General features: G+C 38.6%; 1 protein-coding gene and 1 long non-coding RNA gene across 5 annotated transcripts in view; both read right to left on the reverse strand.

The window, feature by feature from the left end:
- Positions 1–1,548: 1,548 nt before the first annotated feature.
- Positions 1,549–3,618, reverse strand: LOC121383123. Its single transcript, XR_005959263.1, has 2 exons — positions 2,021–3,618; positions 1,549–1,894 (listed from the first exon to the last, which is right to left on the reverse strand). It is a non-coding gene; the product is annotated as an uncharacterized LOC121383123 (long non-coding RNA).
- A 1,480-nt stretch (positions 3,619–5,098) lies between these two features.
- The window catches only part of LOC121383460 (SH3 domain-binding protein 2-like), a 30,971-nt gene continuing 17,197 nt past the window's right edge, over positions 5,099–18,872 (reverse strand). For 3 of the 4 annotated variants that reach the window (XM_041513515.1, XM_041513518.1, XM_041513516.1), the window contains 7 exons: positions 18,151–18,209; positions 14,838–14,932; positions 14,013–14,168; positions 11,109–11,230; positions 8,858–9,033; positions 7,638–7,755; positions 5,099–5,430 (listed from right to left, as the gene is read on the reverse strand). In XM_041513515.1, coding sequence (XP_041369449.1) covers positions 5,293–5,430; positions 7,638–7,755; positions 8,858–9,033; positions 11,109–11,230; positions 14,013–14,168; positions 14,838–14,932; positions 18,151–18,209 — 864 coding nt within the window. In that variant the 3' untranslated portion in view covers positions 5,099–5,292. The remainder of the gene's footprint in view (positions 5,431–7,637; positions 7,756–8,857; positions 9,034–11,108; positions 11,231–14,012; positions 14,169–14,837; positions 14,933–18,150; positions 18,210–18,872) is intronic. The other variant, XM_041513519.1, reaches the window with a different exon arrangement.

Consider the following 18,872-nt stretch of genomic DNA (forward strand, 5'->3'; position numbering starts at 1 on the left):
GAGTCCCGGGGTAGTTTTCCCGTAACAATTATATCTGTGGACGTCCTCAAACGTGATTTCCTAGAGTATCTGATTCGAAGATAAAAATATCGATGTTTAAAATGACAATTTTTTGTCTGTTCTAGGCGTTAGGTTCTTATATCATTATCTAGTGTCTAACTGTACAGAAGGACACACGAGTAACTCTTATGTTCTTCCGAACCAAAACCCGTCTCCCAGTTCCACTTTGAATTTATTAAAGTTAAAGTTCGTTTTCTTTAACCACACCATAAGAGTACATTGATTTATGAATAATCGGCTATTGGATGTCAAACATTTAAAGAGAAAACACGCCGATACATTTTCCCATTAGTAGCAAGGGATTTTTTTTATATGCACAATCCTACAGACAGAATAGCACATACCACGGCCTTTGACATACCAGTCGCGGTGCGATGACTGGAACGAGAAATTGCCTGGCTCAAAGATGTGTAAGACAAGATTACTCGATCGTCTCTTTCAGATTATAAGCTTTTTATTTACCCTCTGTCAGCCATTTCTCGCTCCAGCCAGTGCACCACGACTGGTACATCAAAGGCCGTGGTATGTGCTATCCTGCCTATGGGATGGCGCATATAAAAGACCCTTGCTGCTAATCGAAAAGAGTAGCCCATGAAGTGGCGACAGCGGGTTTCCTCCCTCAATCTTTGCGTGGTCCTTAACCATATGTCCGACGCCATATAACCTTAAATAAAATGTGTTGAGTGCGTCGTTAAATAAAACATTTCCTTCCTTCCTTCCTCTGTCAACCTCACTAAGCATATACTGACTAAAGACCAAACTCCATTGGGCCTGGGGTTTTTTTTTTGACGCGGCGCGGGCGTTGTTACCAAACACCTAATGTTGACATCTTAGATTATTGACTTTGAGGTCGTAAAACATTTACATACAGTGTACTGCAGATAGTGGCCTTTGTTCCAGGAGATAACACATAATAGAAGTGTTTGTACAAAAGTATTATGTCAGGCGTCTGACTCACATAGCTACATACATCTCATAGTCACAAAGTCTTTTATATACCTCTTTTATGTAATTCTCTTTATTTCTGGGTTTTTTTTCCAGATAGAGATGTAATATATAGACACATAGAAGGTTCAACTTGCAAGTGTAGTGTACGAACAGAGAGAGAGAGAGAGAGAGAGAGAGAGAGAGAGAGAGAGAGAGAGAGAGAGAGAGAGAGAGAGAGAGGAGGAGGAGGAAGGATATATATATATATATATATATATATATATATATAGAGAGAGAGAGAGAGAGAGAGAGAGAGAGAGAGAGAGAGAGAGAGAGAGGAGGAAGGAAGGATATATATATATATATATATATATAAAGAGAGAGAGAGAGAGAGAGAGAGAGAGAGAGAGAGAGAGAGAGAGAGAGAGAGAGAGAGACGGCAGCGATGGGTGGGTGGATAATAACGCTTTGTTTGAGTCATTTGCATGGACGACTTGTATAATATAAATGTACATTTAGTAAGAAGTACAAAGAGTCGCAGGTATGTTTTTTTAAAAAAAATTTTATTTACAACTACAGTATGGACAAATATAGTACATTATAGTTCTAAATATGTACATCTGCAAAAAATATATCATCATGCAACTGAGATGAAAGTTACAACAGGAATATAACAATACTTGTCTGTAAAATTGTTAATACTAAACGTAATTACCTGCTTCTATAATATAGTTTGTCTGGAGATGGTGACTGATTTGTAACGGACAAGCTCTGATCGGTCAAATAAAAAATATCATCTGGATAAAATATGAAATTGGGTTACCCAGATCCAAATAACCAATATGTTTTACACATGATTTCTAAATCGTAATTCTTATGAATTGTATCAAAGATTCAGCATCGGCTTCTTATACCATGACCGGTCTCGGTGGCGCAGCGGTTAAGCCATCAGCTGTTAGGTACATGGTTCGCAGCCCGTTACCGGCTCCAACCTAGAGCGAGTTCTTAAGGGCTTAATGGGTAGGTGTAAGACCACTACACCCTCTTCTCTCTTACTAACCACTAGCTGAGGTGCGTGTCCAGGGCAACGTGCTTGGCTAAGTATAAGGCCAATACACCCTCTTCTCTCTCACTAACTACTAGCTGAGGTGCGTGTCCAGGGCAACGTGCTTGGCTAAATATAAGGCCAATACACCCTCTTCTCTCTCACAAACCACTAACCAACTAACAACTAACCCACTGTCCTGGACAGACAGCTCGTATAGCTGAGGTGTTTGCCCAGGACAGCGTGCTTGAACCGTAATTGGATATAAGCACGAAGATAAGTTCAGTGAAATACTATGACATGTTTTACTGATGCAAAACATAAACACAGCTACACAAGCATTGTGAGAGTACTGCTAAAGTACTCTCATGTACCTCTACCGAGCCGAACAATTTTTCGTATCTCCTAAGTTCAAGGGCCATAACTGCGTGAAAAATAAGTAAACTGCCATGAAAGTCAAACTTGATCTAATGTAGTTACTAAGTACATGATAAAGCTGTACACAAAATGTCTGCTCAAAATCCAGAAAACTATCTACGATTTAGACGGACAGATAGACCGAAAGACGGGGACGAAATCTAAAGTTCCCTTCGGTTGGGAGGTTAGGGGACTAATGATTTTGTGGGGGGTTTCATCAAATTGTCAATCATGTCATGATCCAGGCTTGAACCATGGTGCACGATTTGAGATACTGCATGTGATAGTGTAATTTATCCATGTTGAATAAATATATATACATAATGATCCATGTATCATGTATCTACAGTTGTTAGAATGGCACAATATAGTTTGAAACCAGTATAGAGTACAATATCCCCTCCCCCCCAAAAAACAAAAAACAACAACAACAACAACAACAACAACAACAACAACAAAAACCAGCACGGGGGACTTAGTAGCTATCTGAATTGTCGGCGAAGTGACCTTAAATCTACGCATTAAACTCATAACGGTACCGTTATCTGAACCCAGTATCTATAGCTACCAGCCTCAAGTCCGATGGCTTTACCTTCTACAATTACTGTTGTAAGACGTTTCCGACTTGGAAAAAGGTTGCACACAACCATTAATTACTTTATGCAGTTCAATACAATAATTCATTAGTACTTACAACAAAAATGTTCAGTTAGCACCGCCCCATGTGGGAGTAAACCACTTGCATAGTTGTTATCAGTTAGTACTAAATATAGCAAGTGACTTTATGGATTATTTAAATAAAACAGCGGTCAACCAACTTGTAATCATCAGAGAAGAATTTTAAAAGACATATCACAATTTTGTATTAGGTTTTATTTTTTTTATGAGGAACTACATTTATTTCCTAAACCGGACTATATTAAATTACTACAAGTAACGACCCTACAATTGATAGTGTGGTGCTTATAACCTTTTTAACCAAGCCTGTACCCCACGACAATCTGTGGGAAAATGGACGTAAAAAGAGTCCTTGCTAATGAAACAATCTACCGGCCTCGGTGGCGTCGTGGTTAAGCCATCGGACATAAGACTGATAGGTACAGGGTTCGCAGCCCGGTACCGGCTCCCACCCAGAGCGAGTTCTTAAGGGCTCAATGGGTAGGTGTAAGGCCACTACACTTCTCTCTCACTAACCACTAACCCACTGTCGTGGACAGACAGCCCATATAGCTGAGGTGTGTGCCCAGGACAGCGTGCTTGAACCTTAATTGGATATAAACACGAAAATACGTTGAAATGAAATGAAACAGTCTAGCGGGTTTCGTTTGAAGACTGTCAGAATTACTAACTATTTGATATCCAACAGCCGATGATCAACTAATCCAGTGGCGTTAAAAACGTTTGTTGTGTTTACATATATAATATATCAAAGGCCGTGGTATGTGCTATCCTGTCTATCGGATGGTGCACATAAAAGATCACTTGCTGCTAATCGAAAAGAGTAGCCCATGAAGTGGCGATAGCGGGTTTCCTCTCTCAATATCTGTGTGGTACTTAACAATATGTCCGACGCCATATAACCGTAAATAAAATGTGTTGAGTGCGTCGTTAAATAAAACATACTTGCATATAAAATATAGTTTCTTGGTTAGACTACCATAAGTGCTCGTCTAAGGTGCTTTTGCTCTAGTGTTGTCGTTAAACAAAACACACTTTAATCTGTTATTCTAAACAAAGAAAACAAATGTAGTTAATAAGTAATTTAAATCGCTAAAAAGGCTTCGACAGCAAATTCTTTTTTAAGTACACGGAAGTAAATTAAAGCAAGCGAGCGTTCGCAAACAATTTGACTGGTACCATTGTGTTTTATTCTACAAAAATCATTTAACGTTAGGCGTAAAAACCAGTCTATCAGTGACCGCTCTTCCTCCAAAACATACATAGTTGGGTTTCGTTACAGCAAAAGTTAAAAAAGTTTGTTTTGTTTAACGACACCACTAGAGCACATTGATTTATTCATCATCGGCTATTGGATGTCAAATACATGGTCATTTTAACAGTCATAGAGAGGAAACCCACTAAATGTTTTTAATTAGTAGCGAGGGATCTTTTATATGCACCATCCCACAGACAGGATAGCACATACCACGGCCTTTCGTATACCAGTCGTGATGCACTGGCTTCATTACAGGAAGAACGAGATTCGTCATTTATTCGCGGTCGGTGAGATTTTGGGCCTAATTCACTAAACTCTCGCAACTTTGCGATCTCTTTGTGATGCCGATGAATTACGAAGTATGCCGGAAACTAATTTACAATCCAGAGTTTATTACTGCACTTTTCCTTCTGTTTTTTCAATGTTGAAATAGACCAACAAGTTCGCCTATTGCATAAATAGTCCCGCCCGATATTTTTAGAATTTGTATGCTTCCGAATAACGCTATAAAAGGCAAAGTGTCATTGGTCAATATTTAAATTGTTATTTATAGATGAATGTCACCTGGACATGGGGTTCCACACAATGCTGTTAGATCTACTGGTGAGACCAGTAGAGCTAATTTTAATCAGATTGTCAAAGAGGATGCTCTGTTGTCTAGCAGAGCCTAAGAGACCTATGTGAATTAGGCCCATGAATAACAAAATAACAACTTTCTTTAAGTCTTTACAATAAACGAACAGCCATGATGCACATCAAAAGGTTACTGTCTTTCTGTAGTCAATCTGGAACCCGGATGGTCAGCGTCTTGTAAATGTGTTTTTACACAATGTATACACTCATGTTTGCCTCTTGCACAAAAGCGTTATTCTTCTCTTTTTTTTTTCTCTTTTTTTTTTGCAAGATATTAGAATCTGACGTCAGTTTGACTGAACGCGCGCGTCAGAGAAATGTTTCTGTTTGGAAGATTTCTGTCCAGGTAATTGCTGAGAAGATCCTCCACAGAGTGATAGTAGTCTTTATTGTTCAAGGTCACTTGTTTATTCTGAAACGAAAACAAAAACACAAACGAAGATTGAAGGTGCGGATGGACAGTGATGTTCTTCAGGACTCATAAACCAGAACGAGCAGTTGTTGAAAAAAGGAAGGAAAGAAATGGTTTATTTAACGACGCACTCAACACATTTTATTTACGGTTATGTGGCGTCGGTCATATGGTTAAGGACCACACAGATATTGAGGGAGAAAACTTAAAGCAATAAAAAAACAAAAACAAAAAAAAATGTTTTATTTAACGACGCACCCAACACATTTTATTTACGGTTATATGGCGTCGGTCATATGGTTAAGGACCACACAGATATTGAGGGAGGAAACCTGCTGTCGCCACTTCATGGGCTACTCTTTTCGATTAGCAGCAAAGGATCTTTTTTATGTACCATCCCATAGACAGGATAGCACATACCACGGCCTTTGATGTACCAGTCGTGGTGCACTAGCTGGAGCGAGAAATACGTTAATGGGCCCACCGACGGGGATCGATCCCAAACCGACCGCGCATCAAGCGAGGGCTTTACCACTGGGCTACTTGTTGAAAAAAAGTACAGATCAATAAATACACCAGCTTCAGCTTTTAGTAGTGTTGGGAATCGATTGGTATTTCATTATCGATTATCGGTTATAATTGGTTTACACCAATCGATTAACTTTCGATTACATAATCGGTTAGAATTATATGAACATACATGTATGAATGATTTGAATTATTAAAAAAAAAGTAGTTTGTTTCATTTAACGACGCCACTAGAGCACATTGATTTTTTATTTTATCATCGGCTATTAGACGTCAAACATATGGTCATTCTGACACTGTTTTTTAGAGGAAACCCGCCGTCGCCACATATGCTACTCTTTTACGACAGGCAGCAAGGGATCTTTTATTTGCGCTTCCCACAGGCAGGATATCATAAACCATGACCTTTGTTGAACCAGTTATGGATCACTGGTCGGTGCAAGTGGTTTACACCTACACACTGAGCCTTGCGGAGCACTCACTCAGGGTTTGGAGTCGGTATCTGGATTAAAAATCCCATGCCTCGTCTGGGATCCGAACCCAGTACCTACCAGCCTGTAGACCAATGGCCTAACCACGACGCCATCGAGGCCGGTTTGAATTATTTAAGTACTGTGCACCAATTGTATAGACCCTAAACATTTTTTATTTTACCCTTAATAACAATTTAATATAATTTGTCTTTATGTACACATGAAAACAAACCCCAACTCCAACATACCTACATCAATTCCATCATCTAAACTGGAGGAACAATTACAAGTAATTTTTCCTCACACAATCGATTAATGATTTTCATAATCGATCATCACATCGTAACAGCCAAACAGATCAATCTTCTATTATAATCAATCACTGGAACATCGCTAGATTTTAGCGTTGATCTAACCGTTCTTGCAGTATTTTGGTTGGAATTCGCAATTGCTGCCAGAGGCGGATCGGGGAGGGGGGGCTGGGGTCTGGGCCCGGGCCCCCTAAATCTTGTGAGTTATAATTTTATTATACATGTATATTAATGTTCTTCTTTTTTTACGATCCCTCTCCAAACCTCCCCCAAAGTTCCCCTGTCATTCCGCCTCATGGCAATGCCCCCGCCCCACAAATGGATTTTCTTGATCCGCCACTGGCTGCAGCAACAGATCTTGTGGACAGTTTGTCCACGGTGAATTCAGTGATTTCTGGGGAACATTCAGGAGGGCTCCAGCTTCGGCTCCGTATGTTAAATTAATGTGATGCGATAGAAGACGATGGTACCAGTCAAAGTGTTCGCTCAACATCCTGAGCATTATACTACTGAACGTTACAGCCAGTTGAAGTTCTGGACTAGTTGATTTATTCTAAAAGTGCTTTCAGGCTTAAATTACCTTAATATTAAAATAAATGTAATTTTTAAAATTTTATTAACCTACGGTTCAAAACTTCGGTATCTATCTTTACCTAGGCTCATTGGGCTATTTCTCGTTCCAGCCAGTGCACCAAAAGGCCGTGGTATGCGCTATCCTGTCTTTGAGATGGTGCATATAAAAGATGCCTTGCTACTAATGGACAAATATAGCGTTGTCTCCGCTTTAAGACTAAATGTTAGAATGACCAAATGTTTGACATCAATAGCCGATGATTAATAAATCAATGTGCTCCAGTGGTGCATTAAACAAAACAAAGTTTATCTTTAACATTACCTTTTCAAATATCCGGTATTCCTTGACGTCGTCTTCGGTTTGTACCGCGAGTACTTTCCCGTCCTGGTTACGAGACAGGCGGACAAGGTACGTGCCCTTAGGCTTGGATTTCAGAATTCTGGAAACAATATAGAGAATCACCAAAGCTTTAGTAAAATGTTAACATTTAATAACAGACTACTAAATTGTCGCCCATTATGTTTTAGAAAGTAATGTCTAAATTTAAAAAAGAGTATTCAGATCAACCTGTCCCAGGCAATGTAAATACAGTGAACGAAAGAAAGAAAGAAAGAAAAAAAGTAAGAAAAAGAAATGTTTTCGTTAATGACGCACACTCAACACATTTTGTAAATACAGGAAGAACAAGACACCAAACCTACATTAAAAAAAACTACTGACTAATATATATATATATATACAAATCATCGCTGCTACTGGATCAAGAAAAGTGTGGGGTGGGCACATGCCCCCCCCCCCCCCCCCCCCGCTTCCTACGCCAGTGAACTGGATGTCAAAACTCGTGTTCACTTGCACTCAGGAAACACAGACGACTCGATTTTTCATTGATATCTCTCTAATAATTAGCTCGAGTCACCTCCAGCCCTTACTTTATTGTTATTAATATGTAGGGAAGCGCTAGAGGACACTATGTAATGCTTTGGCAATCGTCGACATCAAGTATATACATATGTATGAGTGTAATTTCGAATTAGCTGACCTCTCTGCAAGTAAAATTACAAATGAAATCTATGAATTCAAGCAATTAAAAATATCCATTATATTAGTATAATTGGTTACGGTGGGTTCGTTTATTGAGCAGACACCCGTTTTTGAAAGCTCTTTGAAAGACCATAGTACATTAAAACCGCCTGAAATTAATTATATGTCCGCATATCATATCCAACAATATAAGGTACTCCAGAATGTTAGGCCAAGGGATTTTATGCCCAGAACGTAGCATCGTTTACAATGGTATCAATTCTTGTTTTCTTTTCTTTTTTTGCAGCAACCGGCCTCGGTGGTTTCGTGGTTAAGCCATCGGTCATAGAGCTGGTAGGTACTGGGTTCTCAGCCTGGAACCGGTTCCCATCCAAAGCGTGTGTTTTACCCACCCCCGGGTTTTCTTTTCTTTTCTCCGTTTACTTTTCTTTTGTTATTAAAGCAGCGCCATTTTTAAACAAATCTCGGTAAGAAAAATAAAACCCCCAAACAACACCCACTGCAATGCCTTGGTTCTGTCGCTGTCGTTGAACATGTATTCTGTTTCAGAGGGGATCCGGTTCTTTTGAGGCTGAGTTTTCGATTTCGGCGCCACTGGATTGGAATGCCTTTGCGCAGCTACAGGTTTCTGCCCGACGGGTTTCTGTACTGCAGGAAGGGTCTTTGACTTTTTATCCTGAAAAAATAAAAAATAATTTTTTTAATAATAATAATAAAAAAAAGATGAGCAAGATTATCTTATACTGACTTGTTGGTACATCAGTAAATGTACAGGTGCGGATTTAAGGGACATTCCTGAGTTTGCTCCATTGTAAGGTGTTTCCGACTAATAAAATATTACTGCGACTAAACTTACATATTAAATATGCTTTCTTGTTTAGAATATTAGTGTCTGTATATTCAATGTGTTTCTGGTCGTCTTAATGTTTCTAAGAAGCCCAAACTGGATTGTATTTTCAAATAATTTCGTACGTACGAAAAAACAATATTTTAGAAAATAAATGAAATTTAACCTAGTACAAATATTAGAACGATCAGAAACACGTTTAATATACAGCCACTAATATTTTATGCAGAAAAATATATTTGATATGTAATTACAATCGTTACAAAGAAATTATTTGAAAACAAAATCCAGTTTGGGCTTCTTAGAAATATTAAGACGACCAGAAACACATTGAATATACAGACTAATATTCTAAACAAGAAAACATGTAATATGTAAGTTTAATCGTAGGAATATTTTATGAGTCGGGAACATCTTACAATGGAGCAAACTCAGGAATGTCTCTTTAAGATTGGACAAATTGAAGAGCGTGTGTGATAGGATTTGGTATCCTTTTTAATGGCGAATTGTTTTAGCATTAGCCACTGAAAATAAGTTTTGCTATAAAAGAAATAATAAATTATATAAGAATAATTTTTTAGTTAATGAAAATAAAACATTTTTGCTAATAAAAAATATTTTATTTTAAAAGTTAAAAACCCTATAACCCCCTCCGCACACACACGCACACACACACACACACACACACGCCCACACACACAAACACACGCAAACACACACGCATACAAACACACACACACACACACACACACACACACAAAGAAAAATAAAGAAAAACAACAAAACATATTCACCCAACACCCTAATTCGCGCCTAATAAGGTATCATTATTTTAATTTATTGTCAGTTATTGCACTATAATAAAGTAAAGTTTGTTTTATTTAACGACGTCACTAGAGTACATTGAATTTTTTATCTTATCATCGGCAATTGGATGTCAAACATATGGTCATTCTGACACTGTTTTTTTTTTAGAGGAAACCCGCTGTCGCCACATAGGCTACTCTTTTAAGACAGACAGCAAGGGATCTTTTATTTGCGCTCCCCACAGGCAGGATATCACAAACCATGGCCTTTGTTGAACCAGTTATGGATCACCGGTCGGTGCAAGTGGTTTACACCTACCCAATGAGCCTTGCGGAGCACTCACTCAGAGTTTGGAGTCGGTATCTGGATTAAAAATCCCATGCCTCGACTGGGATCCGAACCCAGTACCTACCAGCCTGTAGACCGATGGCCTAACCACGACGCCACCGAGGCCGGTGCACTATAATAATGCACAGTATTTAAAATCAAGTGTCATGGTGTGTGTTTGTTGGATCGTGGGGTGGAGTGTGTGTGTGTGTGTGTGTGTGTGTGTGTGGGTGGGTGTGGGTGTGTGTCTGTGTGTGTGTGTGTGTGTCTGTGTGTGTGTGTGGGGTGTGTGTGTGTGTGTCTGTGTGTGTGTCTGTGTGTGTGTGTGTGTGTGTGGGTGTGTGTGGGTATGGGTGTGTGTGTGTGTATGTGTGTGTGTGGGTGTGTGTGTGTCTGTGTGTGTGGGGTGGGTGGGTGTGTGTCTGTGTGTGTCTGTGGGTGTGGGTGTATGTGTGTGTGTGGGTGGGTGTATGTGTGTGTGTGGGTGTGTGTGTGTGTGTGTGTGTGTGTGGTGTGTGTGTGTGTGGGTGGATGTATGTGTGGGTGTGTGTGTGTGTGGGGGGGGGGTGGGTGTGTGGGTGTGTGTGTGTGTGTGTGTGGGTGGGTGGTTACGTGGTTTTAAATAATAAATTAAAATTACAATTAATTAAACTTTACGAAACCAGTCAGTGGGATCATGTGGGAGAACAATACGTGGGTTTGTTTTGTGGGTTTTTTAAAATTATTAAAATAAAATATTTAAAAATAATCTAATTTATTCGTTAACTTACTGGTGCATTGATATAATCGGGTGTTCCTTTTCCTTTAGATGTCTTGACCTTCTTGAGTTGTCCGTTCTGACCCTTAACCCCATGTGTGTCATCAGATTCTTCTTGTATTGCTGGTGGTATAGCTGTAATCAATAAATTATTCAGTGATCGTACCCCTGTGACGAAGCAAAGGGTCTGTAATGTCAGTCGCGTAGTTAAAAGCCACAGACCGTAGTTTCATCAACCATTGAAAATGGGACGCTAAGTTTGGTCAAAGCAGTATCCTAACCGGACGCGTGCGACACGAGCGATGCGACTATAACGACAGTCTTCAATTTTGAACTTATCTTCGACCGTTGAAATCGCCAAGTAAAAATTGTCTGATTGGTTAAAATATTTTTGTCGCTAGTGTCACGCGAGAAAAATAGAAACAATTCCTATTGTTATTATGTCGCGCGTTTGTCTATGTCACAGGTATCCCCAAACAATAACGTCAAATGTGTGTGTTCTTAGCTTAAAGGGACACACCCTAGTTACGGCTAGTTGTTAACCATTACGGCGTTGTTTTTCGCTATTAAACCAATTTTTTCACAAATAAAATTGCACTTTACTTACCGTTTATTATTTAGAATATACATTTCCATTCACCTGAAGTGTTTTTTGGTAATCCTGGTAATCCTGGTATTTGTAATACCACAAAATGCATTTTTCGTATTTCTGAAAAACGGACGCACGTTTGAGAAAAAACCGTTGAGCAGACAAGGTCTAATCTATTTTTAGACGAGATATTTCCATTTCAATGTCACAGACGTTGGTATACCACGTGACCGTTATCATCTTGGTTCGGTTTGTTTTGTCGTGCACGGTTCGCGCAATCAACATCCGATTTGTTGTTGTTCATTTGTGAGATTTTTCTTCACAGTTCGTGAACATTTTCAGTAACAATAAAGTTCAGACAAGTAAGTATCTCAATACAAAACGTTACAAACCCTTAAAACCAATAATTTTGCTAAGTCCTACGATATCTGGAGAGGCGATACAACCAGGACAGAACAGTTGGAACATGTCCAGGAGAGGTGAAAAGAACGCACCCCAAGTCTGTAAAATTTGTCGTGACGTAGGCATTGTTGTGCTTCGAGAATACAAACTTTCAAAATTATTTCAAGCAATTGGGACATGGGGATTCCCATGGTATTTATCGATATAAAACCTGCTTTTTCACTCCATTTGATAAAAACGTGATCTACGTGTGTTACAGGTTTGTAGATTAACCAAATTATAATTTATTTTCGCTGGGTGGAACTAGGGTGTGCGGCTTTAAATCGGTCTGTCGCGCCGTAAACGTGCGGTTAGGATACGGCGTTTGAAATCAATGATTTCTAAAATAATCGCTCGCATCGCTCGCGTCGCTTGCGTCCGGTTAGGATACAGCTTTAGGATAGAGCTTTAATCTACAAACTTGTAATATATTTGGATAAAGTTACAACAGAGTGAAACAAGAGTGTGATGTTGAAACGGAAAAATACTCTTAAAAATAGACTAGAGCTAATCAATCCGATTAAAATTAGCTCTACTGGGTCTAGCTCATGTATTAGTGGAGCTAATTTTAATTAGATTGAGAGCTAATCTTCATAACCATTACTTCTCAGAGGTACCTACGTTTATCAAAATAATAATCATGCTATTACAAATACTAGGATGACCAGAAACACTTAACTACACCATGATGGAGTAAAATCCATGTCAATCCTCTTAGCAATATTAATTTTTAAATTATGGACTATTGCCATAATTCAATTTTTTTTTTTTTTTACAAAATATCATTAATAAGGCGAATATGATGGTTGCGTAGATTGTTGAATAAAGTACATTTAGGGACAAATCAAATACATATGTTTCACGTTATACTTGTTAGGCCATTTAATAAGTCAGTGGTCTGTGACAATATGCCTTTAATGATCAAAACGGCTCCAGTAGTGAAAAATACGCTGTAGTGTTTAAAAACTAGGGTCTGTCACTTTAACAATTGTGTAAAAAACAAAACAAAACCCAACCCACTATTCAGTTATTGACTACATTTATTTATTTCAACTTATTTTCGAGTTTATATCTAATTAAGGTTCAAGCATGCTGTCCTCGGCAAAATCCTCAGCTATCAGTCCAGGACAGTGGGTTAGTTGCTAGTTGTTTTAGTGGTTAGTGAGAGAGAGAAGAGGGTGTAGTGGTCTTACACCTACCCACTGAGCCCATAAGAACTCGCTCTGGGTTGGAGCCGGTACCGCGCTGCGAACCCTGTACCTACCAGCCTGTAGTCCGATGGCTTAACCACTATGCCACCGAGGCTACACACATGACCAGTGGCCAGTTGTTCAACGTTAGTTAGCTTAACTCAGTGGTCAACAGAACGTTTCTGAACCAAGGACTGAATAAGTACAAATAATAATTGAAAACATAATGTTGAAATGTCGTTTAGAACAACCAAAGCAAAGATCGAAACAGGAAGTAAAATATGGCCTGCTGTTATTGTTGCTTTTTGTTTTTAAAAATTTCAAACGTTTGCTTTGTTTAACGACACCACTAGAGCACCTTGATTATTAAACATCGGTTACTGGATGTCAAATATTTGATAATTTTGACTTAAGAAAGGACACCCGCTACATTTTCACATCTTTTATGAATGAATGAATGATATATTGAAAGGATGCATGAATGAATGAATGAATGAATGCATGCACATATAATGGATGAATGGACGAATAAATGAATGAATGGATACACGCGTATATGCATGAATGAATGAACGAATGAACGAACGAATAAATAAACTGATTTATGTGTAAGTGGATTCAATTAATAATTTTAAATAAATAAATGACAAAACAAATGATTCTGGATAACGCTGTTTAGAAATGTTGTGGGACGAACCAGGTCGCGGTATGTTGGGTTTTGTCTTTACTGGAGCAACTTTAGGCAAGTCTTCGTCATTAATTACACAATAGTCACTCTGATCCGAGCTGCCGTCGTCGTCGTCGCTGTCGCCACCGCCACCGCCACCGCCATCGTTGTACGCGTCATCATCCTCTGGCATGAACACACATAATATATAAGTAACACTGAACAATCGGGCGTCAGAAATAAACAGGGGCGTAGCGTGATCTGGACCTAGGGGGTCGAATATGAACCTATGGACCTTTTTCTATTTTGTTTTTGCACCACCAGAAACTCCATATGTATAAACCTGTATGTTTTAGTTCTGAAAGCGGACCATTTGCTTCAGCGGGGGGGGGGTTGTTCGTCGGAACCCCCTAGCCTACGCCCCTGAATAAAAATGTATTCTGAGAGAGAGAGAGAGAGAGAGAGAGAGAGAGAGAGAGAGAGAGAGAGAGAGAGAGAGAGCGAGCGAGACTTTTATTTAAAAAACAAACGATTTACTTGAAACATCTGAAGAAGAAACGGACCAGTAAGCAACACAGGTAAAGAATACCTTAATGCTTGCATATAACAAACATTAATTTTAGTATATCAAGTTTAATGGTTTACGACTAGTAAAACTGCAGAAGTAACCCCCCCCCCCCCCCCCCCCCCCCCCCAACGTCCCGTTCCATTCCTTTCTCATTCCTTTCCCATGTACAGAGATTTTAATTTTATAAACGTAACCAAAATGCTATGCATTACATTTACATACGCTTTCTACGTGATATTTCTAAGTGGTACACTCATACAAATATATGCCATAACTTAGTCTCTCACCCTCAGTACCTGTGGGTAGATTACTAGTATCCTCTGGTTGTACAAATACTGGTTTCAGCAAGTATTGGTAAATGTAGTCGTCGTTTGTTGGAGGGCTGTAATGATATTGATAGCAAATTGTATTATACATGAAGATGGTAATAACAATTATTATTATTATTAATCCGCTAGACGTGTAGCTCGAGAATTTATGCGAAACGAATCCGAACTGAACTTTCGGCTTGTTGTGCCCGTGTCAACGCTATGGAATAATTAGCGAATACCATTTTGCACAAAAAGGACACTCAAGGACTCACGAGCTATCAAACGTAATACGTCGCAAACCGCCCGTATCATACACGTCACAGCGGGCCAACACAAAATAATCCCTTACTGACCCAGGGCCTTATACGGTAATTTTACTTCCGGTATTTAAAAAACCCCAATTATTGAGTCACCTCGGAAACACTGCATCGCTTCGTTGTGAAAGCTTCTCCCCCCTCCGCCCCCCCCCCCATCCCTATTATTATTATGGATTTGCAGCCGCTTTATATTCCACATATAGAAACTTTAAGAAAGAAAGAAATGTTTTATTTAACGACGCACTCAACACATTTTATTTACGGTTATATGGCGTCAGACATATGGTTAAGGACCACACAGATTTGGAGAGGAAACCCGCTGTCGCCACATAGACTACTCTTTTACGACAGACAGCAAGGGATCTTTTATTTGCGCTTCCCACAGGCAGGATAGCACAAACCATGGCCTTTGTTGAACCAGTTATGGATCACTGGTCGGTGCAAGTGGTTTACACCTACCCATTGAGCCTTGCGGAGCACTCACTCAGGGTTTGGAGTCGGTATCTGGATTAAAAATCCCATGCCTCGACTGGGATCCGAACCCAGTACCTACCAGCCTGTAGACCGATGGCCTGCCACGACGCCACCGAGGCCGGTAAACTTTAAGAAAGTCATAGACAATGTCAAAATATTTTTAATAAAATTGTCAGCTGTCCAGGGACATAATTCCTTGGGAGGTTTGACTCGTTGATGCTGTTTGGTACACCGGCCTCGGTGGCGTCGTGGTTAGGCCATCAGTCAACAGGCTGGTAGGTACTGGGTTCGGATCCCAGTGAGGCATGGGATTTTTAATCCATGTACCGACTCCAAACCCAGAGTGAGTGCTCCGCAAGGCTCAGTGGGTAGGTGTCAACCACTTGCACCGACCAGTGATCCATAACTGGTTCAACAAAGGCCATGGTTTGTGCTATCCTTTCTGTGGGAAGCGCAAATAAAAGATCCCTTGCTGCTAATCGGAAAGAGTAGCCCATGAAGTGGCGACAGCGGGTTTCCTCTCAAAATCTGTGTGGTCCGTAACCATATGTCTGACGCCATATAACCGTAAATAAAATGTGTTGAGTGCGTCGTTAAATAAAACATTTCTTTCTGTCTGTCTGTCTGCATTTTCGGTAAAATATCAAATAAGTGTTTGTATTATTTTGAAAATGATGTCCTGACTGTCCCGTAGCAACCCAGCTGTAGTCCTAACTGGAATGTTATTGATGAGAAAACAGACGGACGAATGGGTGGATGGATGCATATTTGGATGGATGGATGGATTTATGGATGTACGACAAGCATGGACTCTCGCATTCACATTCATTTGCATTGCATTGCTTTGCATTGTATTGCATTGTTGCTTGGCCTAGTCTGTCCAAGTTGGATTCCTTGGGAAATAGATACATTTTGAACTGATACAATGTTGTGGTTATAATATTATATACTTCTTTTTTCTTTTTTTAAAAACTTTATTACCCCAGATCACTGGCAATGTCAAGGTTGGGGTCTTACAAATTTACAGTAATAATAAAATTATAACATATTTCATATATACATGTATGGACACATACACATACATATAGATACATACACACACATACATACATACATACATACATACATACATACATACATACATATATTTTTAAAATAAATATATCTTTCTATTTGAACTTTTTTTGCAATTTCGTTTTTATAACATTAAAATTAAGACTGTTGTTGAGAATTATCATACTATAAATGTGATGTTTTATATTGATTATTAACCAGTTAATTACTTGGTTCATATCACTGTTTATTATACCAAACATAACTGTATGCTTATTCAGAGAAATTCTAACGTCCATTTTTTCAAATATCCATTCTTCCAATGCATTCCATATATATTTTATTTTATCGCAATTATAAAACATCTGTTGTAAGGTTTCAGGGACACTTTTACAAAAACTACACTTATTTGAATCTCCATAGTGTATCATCTGTAAGAAACAATTTGTAGCTAAAATCCGATGGAGCAATCGATACTGAAACCATAACAGGGTTGTATCTTTTACACATTTGAAGGGTCGAGCATAAAAATTTTCCCAAATACAACAATCATATGTTAAACCCTTAGATGCATATTTTGTTTGTGACTTTGGTATTACATATTTAAAATATTGTACAAATCTTTACTTCTCGTGTTTTCATTTAGCATTTTCTTTTTGTAGGGGTGAATGTTGTATTGCTAATGTTTTATAATGAGTGTAAGAAAGATTTTACAGCATTCACTAGCGATGAGTAATTAAAAAAGTTTGTCTTTAGGTCATATCTTCCTTTAAAAGTAATATAATCAAAAATGTTTCCTTCATCATCCAGTAAGTCATTTATGAACAAAATCCCTTTGTTTATATAATTAATATACACAAATGGTTTATTGTCTTTTAGTATTTTTGTATTGTACCAAATATTCAGTCTTCTGTATTTTTAAGATTTTAGTTTTTCTGTATTAATAGTCAGCTGATAAGTACATCTTTCCAAAATCTATTTTGGATATTTTTCTACTTTAATGTAATGAAATAATCTCCATGAATAATAAGATCTTTTGTTAATATTATATACTTATACTAGTGAGGTTTGTTTGGGGACGCCCTGGACAAAAGTGCCAGTGGTTTTTTATTATTTTTTTTTTATTATTTTTTTTTTACCAAAGACTCATATCAGTGTGTAGATAAAAAAAAAATTCTCAAGAACCAAAATTCTGACCAATAGGTGGCCGTTGTGACGTCATAATTCAAAATGGCCTCCAGTAGAAATTGCTTCACCAAATGTTCAGCATTTTATTACTTCTATAAAGATATTTTAACACTTGATATAGTTTCTGTCCTCTTCACCAAGTGAAAAGTATATAGTACATTATATATGAATGGCCTTTGTGATGAGTGGGCATGTCATACTGCTCTATATGTTACTATACAGTATACATATACTTATACTATTGAGTTATAGCTTACCTTTCCACTTCTTGTCCGTTGGCTTCGTACATTCCATTTCTTATCATCTTCATCCATTTCTAGACATTTAAAAAATATTTCAACGAATTTGTTTTACGACATAAAGGTGCAACGTCTTTTGGCATTTAAAGTTACAATATCGCCTCACCGTACTATAACATTTACTAATTCAAAATACAAACAAAACGAGTTTTAATAAACCTGTGCTGTATCGCAATCAACAGTTATCGTCAGTAACTTGTTTTAATACACTTAGCTGAGAATCCAGGATTTTGTAAAGGGGGTCACAGACATAAGCGCACGAGCCAGAGGGCGGGGGGGGGGGGGGGGGGGGGGGGGGGGGAGGATGGGTGGGTGTGCAACTGCATCCCTAGTGCAGGAGCAAAACCTGAAATTCGGAAAAAAAATGATACAGATATTCGGGCAAAATGTGCCAACTTGACACTTTTTTATCATGTATTTCCATCATTCTACCCTCAAACTCAGTTGTAATCCATATAAAGATGCGTAGTGATTCGTTACAATCCGTATATATAGCTGCTTGGTAGTAATGCTAATGTGTATAAAATGCTGTTATGCAGATTCGGGCATTTTCGTTTTTCGGGCAAAAGCCAACCTGCCCTACTACATTTTCGTTTTTCGAGCAAAAGACCAGTCTGCCCTACTACAAAAGTTACAGCCCGTACGCCTATGATCACAGAATTGTAGAAAGGGTAATTTGA

This window comes from Gigantopelta aegis, chromosome 10, assembly GCF_016097555.1.
Source record: "Gigantopelta aegis isolate Gae_Host chromosome 10, Gae_host_genome, whole genome shotgun sequence".
In the NCBI taxonomy this organism is placed as follows: domain Eukaryota; kingdom Metazoa; phylum Mollusca; class Gastropoda; order Neomphalida; family Peltospiridae; genus Gigantopelta; species Gigantopelta aegis.